This window comes from Siniperca chuatsi, linkage group LG9, assembly GCF_020085105.1.
Source record: "Siniperca chuatsi isolate FFG_IHB_CAS linkage group LG9, ASM2008510v1, whole genome shotgun sequence".
In the NCBI taxonomy this organism is placed as follows: Eukaryota; Metazoa; Chordata; class Actinopteri; order Centrarchiformes; family Sinipercidae; genus Siniperca; species Siniperca chuatsi.
In genome coordinates, this window is record NC_058050.1 from 26,931,004 (window position 1) to 26,943,073 (window position 12,070).

At 42.2% G+C, this 12,070-nt stretch overlaps 1 protein-coding gene across 1 annotated transcript in view; it reads left to right on the top strand.

Annotated features, from left to right (window-relative positions):
* The first annotated feature begins 3,322 nt into the window (after positions 1–3,322).
* snrka (SNF related kinase a) overlaps positions 3,323–12,070 on the top strand; it is a 55,499-nt gene continuing 46,751 nt past the window's right edge. Inside the window, 2 exon segments of the mRNA XM_044207978.1 lie at positions 3,323–3,630; positions 4,482–5,195. Coding sequence (XP_044063913.1) covers positions 4,607–5,195 — 589 coding nt within the window. The 5' untranslated portion in view covers positions 3,323–3,630; positions 4,482–4,606.

A 12,070-nucleotide genomic window follows, 5' to 3' on the forward strand; every position in this document is an offset into this window, starting at 1 on the left:
ACCCACAACATAACAGAGCCACTTGACTCTAGGGGTCACACATTCCGGACTACACTGTTCTCTGGGTGAATGCCACACCTCTACTTGTAGAGGAGGCATAACTTATCATTTTAATCTTAAATCCAGGTCAACTGGACTCACTCAGCATTTTAAAACATGTCACATGTTAAGTGCTTAATTATATCATGCAGTGCAACTGTATGGAAGCGCCTACATTTGTTATGTTTCTCACTTATTTATTCAGGTTTTTTTCCTTTAATAGACGTTTTTCGCAGCCAGAATTTCAACAGGATAAGCACAGATGTGTGAAAGTCGACGGATGCTGGTATTGTGGATGCTCTGGCTCATGGGCATGGCTACTGGGACACTAGCCATCGTTAATGTTTTTAATTACACCTGTGCTTTTCCTACTAGTCAAAATGTATGCTGTGAAAAAGGCGGATTGGTTACCTCTCTGTATTCAATTAATTTATTTTTACTTATATAGCACCAATTCATCACAGATGTTATCTCATTGCACTTTTCCTATAGAGCAGGTCTAGACCGTACTCTTTATATTATTATTTACAGAGACCCCACAAATCCCACCATGAGCAAGCACTTGGTGACAGTGGCAAGAAAAAACGTCCTTTTAACAGGCAGAAACCTTGGACAGAACCAGACTCTATGGTGGGCGGCCATCCACCACTGCCGTGTTTTGAGAGAGAGACAGAGGGGTTTTGGGGGAGGGGGGTGGGGGAGAGGGAGGCACAACGCAAATGCCACCTAGAATTTTTTTTTTAAATAGTAGAATAGTAATTGTAGTGTTAATATTAATAAATTAGCAATAATAGGAATGACAGCTATAGGAAAAATAATGACAGTATTAGTAACAGAGCCAATAACAACACGACTTTGACACGACTGCAGACTGTACAGAACTCAGCTGCTCGGCTCTTAACCAGGACCAAGAAGTACGACCACATCACACCTGTTTTAGCCTCTTTACATTGGCTCCCTGTTTGTTTTAGGATTGATTTTAAGATCTTGTTGATCACTTTTAAGGCTCTTCATGGCCTGGCCCCAGGTTATATTTCAGACCTTGTAATCCCTTCTGAACCTTCACGTAGTTTGAGATCTTCGGGCAGGGGTCTCCTGTCTGTTCCTGAGTCCAGGATGAAAACTAAGGGGGGCAGAGCTTTTGCTATCAGGGTCCCAAGGCTCTGGAACAACCTGCCCGAAGAAATGAGGTTGTCTGAGTCAGTGTCTTCGTTTAAATCTCGTCTCAAAACACATTTTTATCTGAAAGCATATCCTGATTTTACCTGAACTGGCTGTTTATTTTACTGTTTATTTTATTGCTTTTGTGTATTTTATGTATTTTATTTCTTTATATCTCGTCATTCACTGTGGTATTTTATTTCTCTTGTTGTGAAGCACTTTGTACTTTGTTTTGATAAGTGCTCTATAAATAAAGTTTTCTTTTTTTATTATATTTATAACAACAACTGTAGTAGCAATTGTCAAACAGGAACAAGGGGGCAGCAGGTGGCCCACAACCACAGATCCAGACTCTGCAGCTCCGGAGGCAGACAGAACAACAAAAGGAGAGAGGAGAGAAACGCGAAAGCACAAATCTACGGGAGAGAGAAGATGTCGAGTTAGTAACATGCATTAATGGGATAAGAATGCGTAAAGATGGAGAAGGAGAGGAGGAGAGAGGTGCATCATGGGAAGTCTCCCGGCAGTCTAGGCCTATAGCATCATAACTAAGGGATGGTTCAGGGCTCATCCGAGCCAGCCCTAACTATAAGCTTTATCAAAGAGGAAAGTCTTAAGCCTACTCTCTGTGGAGATGGTGTCTGCCTCCCGAACCCAAACTGGGACCTGATTCCACAGGAGAGGAGCTTGATAACTGAAGGCTCTGGCTCCCATTCTACTTTTGGAGACTCTAGGAACCACAAGTAACCCTGCATTCTGGGAGCGCAGTGTTCTAGTCCGATAATAAATAAATAATAATATATTTACATATATTTTCCCACCATAAGTAAATACACACTTGGAAATATATATGTGGGCATTCTTTCTTTTCCACATTCTTTGGATTCTCTCACAAAACCTTATTACTTTCTTACATGGAGGCTGTTTTCTATTGTTAGAATTCATCTCTGTCCTTGTTGTTGGGCTGTGCACAGTACTTAAACAGGAATAAAATGAATAAAATATTATGGTCAGAAATAAAAATGACACTCTTACTTATATGTTTTAGTAAATACTACTGCAAATACAGTACATAACCTTTAGAGCCAAGTTCAAAGAAAAATACTGATACTTTATAATTTCATGCAAAAAGTGAATGAGAGTGTGTGAATCCGTGAATGAGGAAACATTTTGTGAGAACGTGAAACACAAATAGATTGGGAGGAAACACACCCTGTTGGCAACTCAGGTCTTGGTGCAGGGTGAGGTTTCTCAGTATAGGTGAGAAAAAACAGTGATGCCTCCAAAATCAGACCACATTTTTCTTCAAAAGTCACAGTCAGCATCCAATCAGAGAAGGAACATACTCAGGTAAGTCAAGTAAAGGCCAAAACAAATGTCTGTTTTGTCCGTCACTAGGTGTCACTGCACGCCGTTTATTGGGAAGACCAGGCAACACTGTCAGGCAATGGATCCATCGCACAAAAACGTAGGTTGTTTAAATCTTGTAGTATGAAAGATACATGTTTAAGGACGATCACCACATCAAGTGTTGTCGGATGTTGTCTCCTTGTATTAAATTATTGGCTAATTGGGCGACATATTGGGACGTCCTGCTATGCATGTCTCAAAATACACCAATAATACTCATACAAGAATACTCCCTTTCATTAAGGCCAAACTGCCATACCTTTATCAATTAGACAGGCCTACTTATTCTACCGTATGTTTTTTTATTGTTGTGTAAATAGAATGTTTCAGCAACCTTTCCCAATCAAAAGACTTTGTTTGACGTCAGAGTCGAATGCGGTTGGTGATGCTCTTATGCTGCCTTCACGTGGTCCTCGTGACTCTGAGCTCCCAAATTGTGACCATACAACTTGCCCGACAGGTAAATGCCCTTTAACCTTACTGTTATATAAAAAAACCAAAAAAACAAAAATAAGTTGACAAATTAAAAAAACTTTTTTTTCGCTCTGAAAAAAATATTTGTCCACCTTATGGTAAATTTAATGGGAGAAGTTTGGCGTTGTATAGTATGTTTTCATTCATTTATTAAACATTTGTGATGCATATCTCTTTAACAGTGGAATCATTTTCGAACGTGTATGATGTGCTATGGTAATCCCATCCTGGCAAAAGTCTAATCGTGTGGGAAAACTCGACACTTTTCTCAGGACGTGAAGGTAGCATCACAGCCCCACCGCCTCGGCAGGGAGGATACAGCGATTCCGATTAGGGCTGCTGTTGCCAACGATGCAATGCCTCGTTTTACGGATGAACCCTGGGCATAGGCACCTTCGGAGTGCTGCGGTCACCTCGAAGAGGCGGTACCATCCTTGTCTTCTCTGACAATCTGCGATAAGCTTCAATAGAGAGCACTCGAGGACCCAAGATACCCGGTAAAGACCGGACTCGGGGCTTTATGTTTACCGAAGAGAAGCTGGAGAGGTGAGCTGAGCGAGCCGTAGTAACTTTAGCTTGCTACATGCTAACTATGGCTAGCTGTGTGATATTTAAAGCAGCACCTGTGTACCTGAATGGCCAGCGCTCTGTTACACGGGTAAATGTGTTTATGTGGAGATTATTGTTGGGTGGGTTTGTGAATTAGCGGGCGACGTTCTAACGTCAAAGAACGAAAGCAGTTAACGTTAGTCAGCCAGTAAGCTAACGTTGATAAATCAATGAACAACGAGCTAGCCCCTGGTAACGTTAGGCTAACGTTAGTTTGTGTTACCGCTGGGCCCGTTATGCAGCTGACTTCTGGACTAGTCTGTCAAACTCAGCTGTGGTAGCAGGTCAGCTGCCTTCGTGCGACTATTGGAAGCGTTTTATTACAGTTTTAGGAAAGTTTTACTTGGTTCATTGTAGCAGCACGAGGCAGCACATCAGGATAAATTAGCTAACGTGAATGCAGCAGCCAACCTGTCAAAACAAGCCCTACGCCTCCTCTGAGTATTCAGCAAGCCGGGGATTTAGCGTTAAGTATGAAGTTTCTATGCCCTAACGCACATATTATTTTTGCTCTTATCTTCATCTTTACTCGTATTTTTGTTCAATAGGCTTAATGGAAGCTCTTTTATTCTGTAACATATCCAAGCATTATTCTGCTCAGTGCTTCACTCTGGGAGGGGGCAGGTACATTAGTGTTGTCTGAGAAATATAACAATGAGGTGAACATGGGAAATGCTTAAAATTTAATTTGGACTCATTAATGTGTTATTCTGTTTTATGGTCAACTTTGCCAATGTAATGTTTCTTTATTAAAACTGTGGTCATTTTGTGTGTCTTATATCTTTTAGGAAGCTGGAGACATGGGTTTCTCCTTCAGCCTTCGATGAATTGAACTAAGCTGGACCCACGCAACTCAGCCAACCGGCTCCTGCCTACAGTGGGGGCTCCCCTCTCCCCATCGCCCTCTCCAGCTATGGCAGGCTTCAAGCGGGGCTATGATGGCAAGATCGCTGGCCTGTATGACCTGGACAAGACACTGGGCCGTGGCCACTTTGCTGTAGTCAAGCTGGCGCGCCACGTCTTCACTGGGGAGAAAGTGGCGGTGAAGGTGATCGACAAGACTAAGCTAGACACCGTGGCCACAGGCCATCTTTTCCAGGAAGTCCGCTGCATGAAGCTGGTCCAGCACCCCAACATTGTGCGCCTGTATGAAGTGATTGATACTCAGACCAAACTTTACCTCATCTTGGAGCTAGGCGATGGAGGGGATATGTTTGACTACATCATGAAACATGAGGAGGGTCTGAATGAAGAGCTTGCTAAGAAATATTTTGCCCAGATTGTCCACGCTATCTCTTACTGCCATCGGCTGCATGTGGTGCACAGGGACCTCAAGCCAGAGAATGTGGTGTTCTTCGAGAAACAAGGGCTGGTCAAGCTCACTGACTTTGGATTCAGTAACAAGTTTCAGCCAGGGAAAAAGCTGACAACCAGTTGTGGATCTCTGGCATACTCAGCACCAGAAATACTTCTGGGTGATGAGTATGATGCTCCAGCCGTAGGTATGCAAAACATGTGGGCTGATGAATGATGCCAAAGTAATGAAATGAGTCACACTGTTAATTAGAAAATGACAGAGTTACAGTGCAGAACTACCAGACAGGATGTGAACTAGATCTTTGATTCAGCCCATTTATGAAAGTCTGGTGCTTTCACATAGGCACACTTGCTATTTTTTCTTGTATGATCCATAGATTGTTTTAAGTTGGATGGACCAGGCTTGCTGCCTGTCGCACCAACTCAGTGTCCAGTCCACTTATTAACTCCCTTACCGCCCAAAAAGCATGTCTCCGTGTCAGAGCACAGGCTTTTGGCATCAGACTACACAGGACATCTTTATCAAAGTCATATTAAAACCCAGCTTCAGCACTGTGGTGTAATGAGGTAGGCAATGTGGCTAGCACCTGTTTCACACATTTTTGTCACACCTTCCTGTAACACCTTGGCTGTTAGTTTGCTTACAGAGCTTGAGCACGTGTTCAGCATGGCCGGTTTTGTGTTAGGATAGCCTCAATCCAGAACAGCCATCAATCATGTGCCAGGGCCCTGTGCAACAGAATATACAGAGTTGGACTTGTTTTAAATCTCAAGCTCTGTTCCAATAGCAGTATACTGCTAACTGTACTTGACACTGATCATTTTGTAGGCTGCCATAGGCCATGTGCTACAAGGTCAGCTCTACTAGCACTGATGTCTGTGGGTGTCCCATTGCACTAAATTAACTGGCTCATTGATTTTCTATGAGGGCTGACAGGGTGCAGACAGACAGATTGTGTGTCCTTCCATGACTGATATGATATCTTTCACATCAGGTAGCTTCAGTGATGGTAAAAAACATGGGACTAAGTCCAGCTTTTGAATTGGATAATGAGATGTGTGTTAAGCTTGTTTTTCGGCCGGTGTGGTTGTCCATGTGGTGCTAATCCTGAAGGAGTCTGAAACTGGTCTCATGATTGTTTATGTGCATAGAAAATGCTTTCAAAGGCAGTCAGCCAGGTATTATTTGCTTCCCCTTTTTAGGTCGTGGTTCTCACAAACTTAAGAGGTGCGGCTGAGGCAATGAGGAAACTGTGGTTACTTTCTCATTGAACTTGATATACACCCACACACGCACACACACAAACACAAACAAACCCACACATACTCATCCTAAGAACTTCCTAAGAACACTCGTGTTGGAGCTAGGTCATGGAGGGAATATCATGAAACATGAAGAGAGTCTGAATGAATGGCTGGCTAAGAATGCTAGATTGTCCATGTTATGTCTTTCTGCTGTTGGCAGCATTTGGTGCATAAAGACCTGAGGGTCAGTTCATGTTGGGTTCTTACAGAAGCCATGGCTGGTTAAGCTTACTGACCTGTAATATGAGCTGTGATGTGATTGGCTATGTAGAACTGGATTTTGCAATCTTGAATGTGAAGGCTTTTTTTGTAAATACGCAATGCAAGTTCACTATGCTATCAAAACTAACATCAGGAACTGCCGTCCATTTTCCTGACCATGTAAATTAGGTTAAACCCCTCCTTCATTTCTCTGTTCTAAAGGAGATTAAAAAATGTCATTCAGGTCTAATAATGAAACATTTTTTAAGTTGGTCTACATGGTTGGCTACTAATTGGTCTATAAGTATTTCCACCTGTGCTGAAAACCCTCTCTGACGGTGCACTGGTTGCTGGTATACACAGGTATTTTTTTGCAATGCGACCAATCCTTGGAAAGTTTTCCTGGTGCACTCTCCACCACTCCATGGGATTCACCTCACTGTCAGCCTCAGTTATGGAGAGGTATGATGCCAGTTCTCCCTCAAGTACCTCTTTCAAGGGTGGTGAGGAAGATGTGTCTGTGGTTGTTGAGGTGCTTGATGCCTGAGCATGAGCAAGCATGCGTGCTTGAGCATATTTTGCAAGGTCAGTGTCCTCAGCATCTGCACTCAAGATATTCATTTTCAACAGGCGGAGCACGGTGTTCAAGTAAGACACACTCACGTAGTCCTCACCTGACAGCGCATCTGTGAAATCTCTGAGAGGACTGAGGGCCTTCTTGACAGATTCCAAAACGTCTATATCTTGCCATGTTGGCACAAGGTGTCTTGCTTTTCTGTCCGCCTTCAGCACCTGTTGAATGGCTGCCTCCTGTTCCAGGACCTTTTCAATACGTCACCCAAGGAAGAGCCACGTCATGTATTTCGTCTAGTCAGCATAGTCATCTAGTTGGCTACATCATTCTATTGGTTTGTTCATGTAGCACAGATCCACTAGTTATTGAGGTTATATGAAGTTTGGAAACAGAAGAAGACATTAAATACACAGTTGCTACGATTCGCCTGAAAAGTAGATTGTGGACGCCTTCAAGATTGATCACGATCTAAAATCATCAGTTCGCCGACCCCCAGCCACAGCCCTCTTGGAGCCATTGATGGCCACTCTCTGATACTGTTTTTGTCTGTACTCTTCTGTGCAACATGGTGCAGTTTAGTCAAGTGTTGCAGTGGCTGTGGTGGGGCTTGCGATGCTGTGGTCAGAGCCATTAGCCTTGTGTGTTTGTTGCTCTGTGTGTAATGTATAATGTAAAGTGAAAGTGCTTATTGTTTGCACGTGCAGCCCAGGCCACGGAGAGGTTTACTTTTGGTTTTCTAGTGGCCATCCCTGGGGAGGGAAGCCCTTTTTATCTCCTAGACTTACTTGGGGCCAAAACAGGCGTGTGTTTTTAATGAAGTTAGTAGTTAAAATTAAGATCTTTATAATTGAGAACCACATTCCTTGTCTTTGTATTTCTTAATATAAATGACAGTGGAGGCAGTGCAATCAATGACAATTAGTAGTTTCATTACGGAGGGTGATGTCTTACCTTCATGTACCAGCTGATAGTGGAGACGGGTTAAAGCTTGTATTAAGAGGTTCAACGTGTTGTGCTTCAGGCACACTTTAGCTGATGGAAAGCCCTTGACTTACAAAAGCCTTCCTGTCTACTAGTCGCCATTGATGACCCATATCAACGTATTGACTGCTCGGTGTACCTGTGCCCTGCAGAGCTGTTTGGCAGGCCTTGTCATTTGCACCACGAGGGCATCAGAACTGTGTCTCTAGAGAGCAGCCAGAGGGGCTCTTAATTGCAGTCCTGGTTACTGCTGCCTGCTGCCAGTAGATGGGAAGAACAGTTAATCCATGCTATTGTTTGGACTGGGCCAGGAGAGGATGAGAGGGAGGCACGATACAGCGATTACACAGTCCCGTGTTGATACAGACTGGCTTGCTTTGATTAGAACTCATTCATCTGGTTCCCACCACTGGGCTAAAGACCAACTTCCTCATTATCTATTCCTCCCCAAACAAAATGTTTGTAAATGTTTCTACTAGAGTTGGGTTCAAGTAATAGTTTACGTAATTACTCCTCCTTCACACGATTACTTCTTGGGTAAATGTATTTAGTCCTGAATCATATTTGCGAGCTCAGAATGAAACCCTTTGTATCATATTATATCAAAATGACAATAGACTAAGCATTACTTAATGATGACCGAAAAAGTTTGGTGTCTATATACTTAATGTGTTCATGCATTTAATATGCATCCAGGGGTGCTGCATGGCCAAGACGGGTTCTAAAAACAAATTCCCTGCAAGAGCAGTTAATCTGGACTGAACTCTGATCTATGAAAAAATGTAAATCACAACCCCTTCTATCTTTGTTTGTTCTGATATTCTGCCAATTACATAAAACACTGGTCCTTTTTGATTCAGTGTTACAGATGTGTTAAATGGTCACAGAAAGCCTTCAGTGGCACTGCTGGCTTTTATTTCATTACCGTCAGAGTATATCCAATGGAAGCAAAAGAGATGGAGTATAACATTTAAAAATTCAATATTTACACTTGTATTTCTGTCCATGGTGGTTTCTGTCCCAGTAAATCTGTCTTATCTCCACTTTGGATGAAGAGTTGTGTCCTTCCTGTGAATAACAGGTAATGCTGCTATTACAAATTAGTTCGGAGAGGACTTCCTCTTCTTTGGTTGGATTTGGACTATGCACACGAAACAATATTCAAATTCACATTGTAGGTTCAATTGTAAATGCAGCACATTGACACTCTACACATTTGACTGCCTTCCTTTACCTTTGAGCTGCATTTTTCTCTGTGCCAGAGGCATTTTGTAATGGCCGACCAGGATGTAAAGATGTGCATGACAGACCCACACAAATATACACACTCTAGTACAACAGTTTTCCAGTCACGTAGAGGTGTCAAAGAGGCGTGTGCTAATACTGTGTGTTTCATAACTCAGCATATCAGACTGACTGATTGAAGGTTTGTAGGAATTGTGCATGGACAAACAGGTTCATCAGGGAGGCTGACATAACTGGATGAAACTACAGTGTGCACATAGTTTTTTGAGTGTGCAGTAGTAACACAATTTTATTAATCAAATAAAGTCTATAAAACGTTCTGGCTGATATTAATTTCCAGTTATTTAGAGAAACATTGGCCAATTTGGATTTTACTAACTGTGTTTCACTAATTGGTTCTGCTTGAAAGTTTTCATTTCATTTGCATTAATGGGATAAGAATGCATACAGATGGAGAGGGAGAGGAGGAGAGAGGTGCATCATGGGAAGTCTCCCGGCAGTCTAGGCCTATAGCAGCGTAACTAAGGGATGGTTCAGGGCTCACCCGAGCCAGCCCTAACTATAAGCTTTATCAAACAGGAAAGTCTTAGCCTACTCTCTGTGGAGATGGTGTCTGCCTCCCGAACCCAAACTGGGACCTGGTTCCACAGGAGAGCAGCTTGATAACTGAAGGCTCTGGCTCCCAATCTACTTTTGGAGACTCTAGGAACCACAAGTAACCCTGTATTCTGGCAGCGCAGTGTTCTTTCAAGCTCTTTAAGATACAATGGTACCTGACCATTAAGAGCTTTGTAGGTGAGGAGAAGGACTATATATATATTCTGGATTTTACAGGGAGCCAAGGAATCTTTCTGCTATATTTTTTTCCTCTTTTAAGTGACATAATCATAACCCAGACTTAAGCAATAGGCCTTTTTCACAGCAGACATTTTAATTTCTCATAGTAGGAAAAGCACAGGCTTTACTATTAACATTACATCTGTTCTGTCCCAGTATGCTATGGCAGTATGACAGTAAGTCAGCATGAACAATAGCAGCTAAATGCTATTCAGCCATTATTAATTTTTATTAATTACACCTGTGCTTTTCCTTCTGTGACATGTCAAAATGTCTTCAGTGCAAAATGCCTATGCTGCTGGTTTTCAAGTAACTGGCCAATTTCTAGCTTTACTGGCTAATACTGGTAACTGGTGGATACATTGCATCACTAGCTGTTGTTTTTTTTTATTTAACTTTTAAAATTTTTCACGTACTTAATGTTATCATTAATGTAGAGCTTTGTCATTCATATACAAAGTGAATGAATGATTGATTGATTGATTGATGTATGAAGTCTCTTTTTGGCTCAAACCTTTCAGGCAGTGGTGAAAATCTAAAATTAGATGTCATTCATTCATTTATTTCAGCCATTTAAACCCAAGACTTCTGCCAGTACTCCATATCCAAATATTGTCTCAAAAACTTTTGCTTAACAGTGTGATCCTAATGGAACTAGGCCAGTTCTGCTGTTGGATCTTAATGTTGGACCCTGCTGTCCAGTTATCCTTATCAGTTATCAATTTCTTTTCACTTTCATAGAGGCTAAGCATGTCTGTTGCCAATATGCATCATTGTTGTACAAAGTGTTGGCGTGCGGAATTCTTCCAATACCTGTCGTACTAAAGATATTTCAAAATCAAATTATCTCAGGAATGGGGAGTCAAGCTGAGAAGTGGTTTGTGTTGTTCTTTAACAATGTTTATTAGAGGATAAGTAATAGCCAGCCTTCTTATGTGTAGCTTTACAAAATATGAACAAAATGCAAAATATTGACAACTGGTTAGCTCAGCAGTTTGATCCATGGTGTTGCTCTTGTTAATGTTTGACATCCTGGTTCACAGGAATGTAATACTTGGTCTGGTATAATGTAGTTGTGTTGCTGCGACTGCCTTCATTGACCGAAATGGAAGAGGTATGAAAATGTGTTTAGGATTATTACCGAATAGATGGTCCAGTCTTAATTAAGTGGCTGAGAAACTATGGGCCTATATAGCCTGCCAGGGCCAATGTAAATATGTCTGTGTGTGTCCCAGTTCGTCTCTGTGAGGTGACACTCAGGAGAAGAAGCCTTGCAGCGAAGCTCAATCTCAAGGGAGAGAGAAGGCTGTGGAGGAGTGCTCCATGTGAACAAGGATGTGTTGGAAACACATGCATCACATTCTATTCCCATTAAAGCCAGTGTTACTAATGACACCAGGAGTTGGCAGATCTTGTCTAGTTCTTCATATCAGGTACAACATGAAAATCCCATGAGCATCAGGAGCAAGCTACATGTGAGAATTGCTCCAACTACCTCCTATATATAGTAACTTGTGGATCTAAACTTCTTGTGTCTTGCTCTAGTCCCAAATTCTTGTTGAGCTTGTAGAGCTGCAATGGCTAGATGTCCATACGTAGTGCCCCCTTGCACCTGTGACATTGATTTCAAAGCATATGAATGCAGGAAAAGAAAGGAGAGGAAATAAAGCCAAGGAAGGATGGAAGCCTACTTAGGCACAGTGGCTGAGAGAGCAAATGTTTATCTGTCAGTCAGTGCTGGTGGGGATTAGTCAAAGCTAGCTGGGCTCTCAAGAGAGACAGACAACAAAGAGAGAGAGACATACGAAGGAATGGGGTGACAGGTGGCAAAGGTTGTGAATTACACTCTGTCTCAAGACATGAGGACATGCTCTGAGTCAAAGGCTCCACTACTAGACTTTCAGGATGAGAGCATTG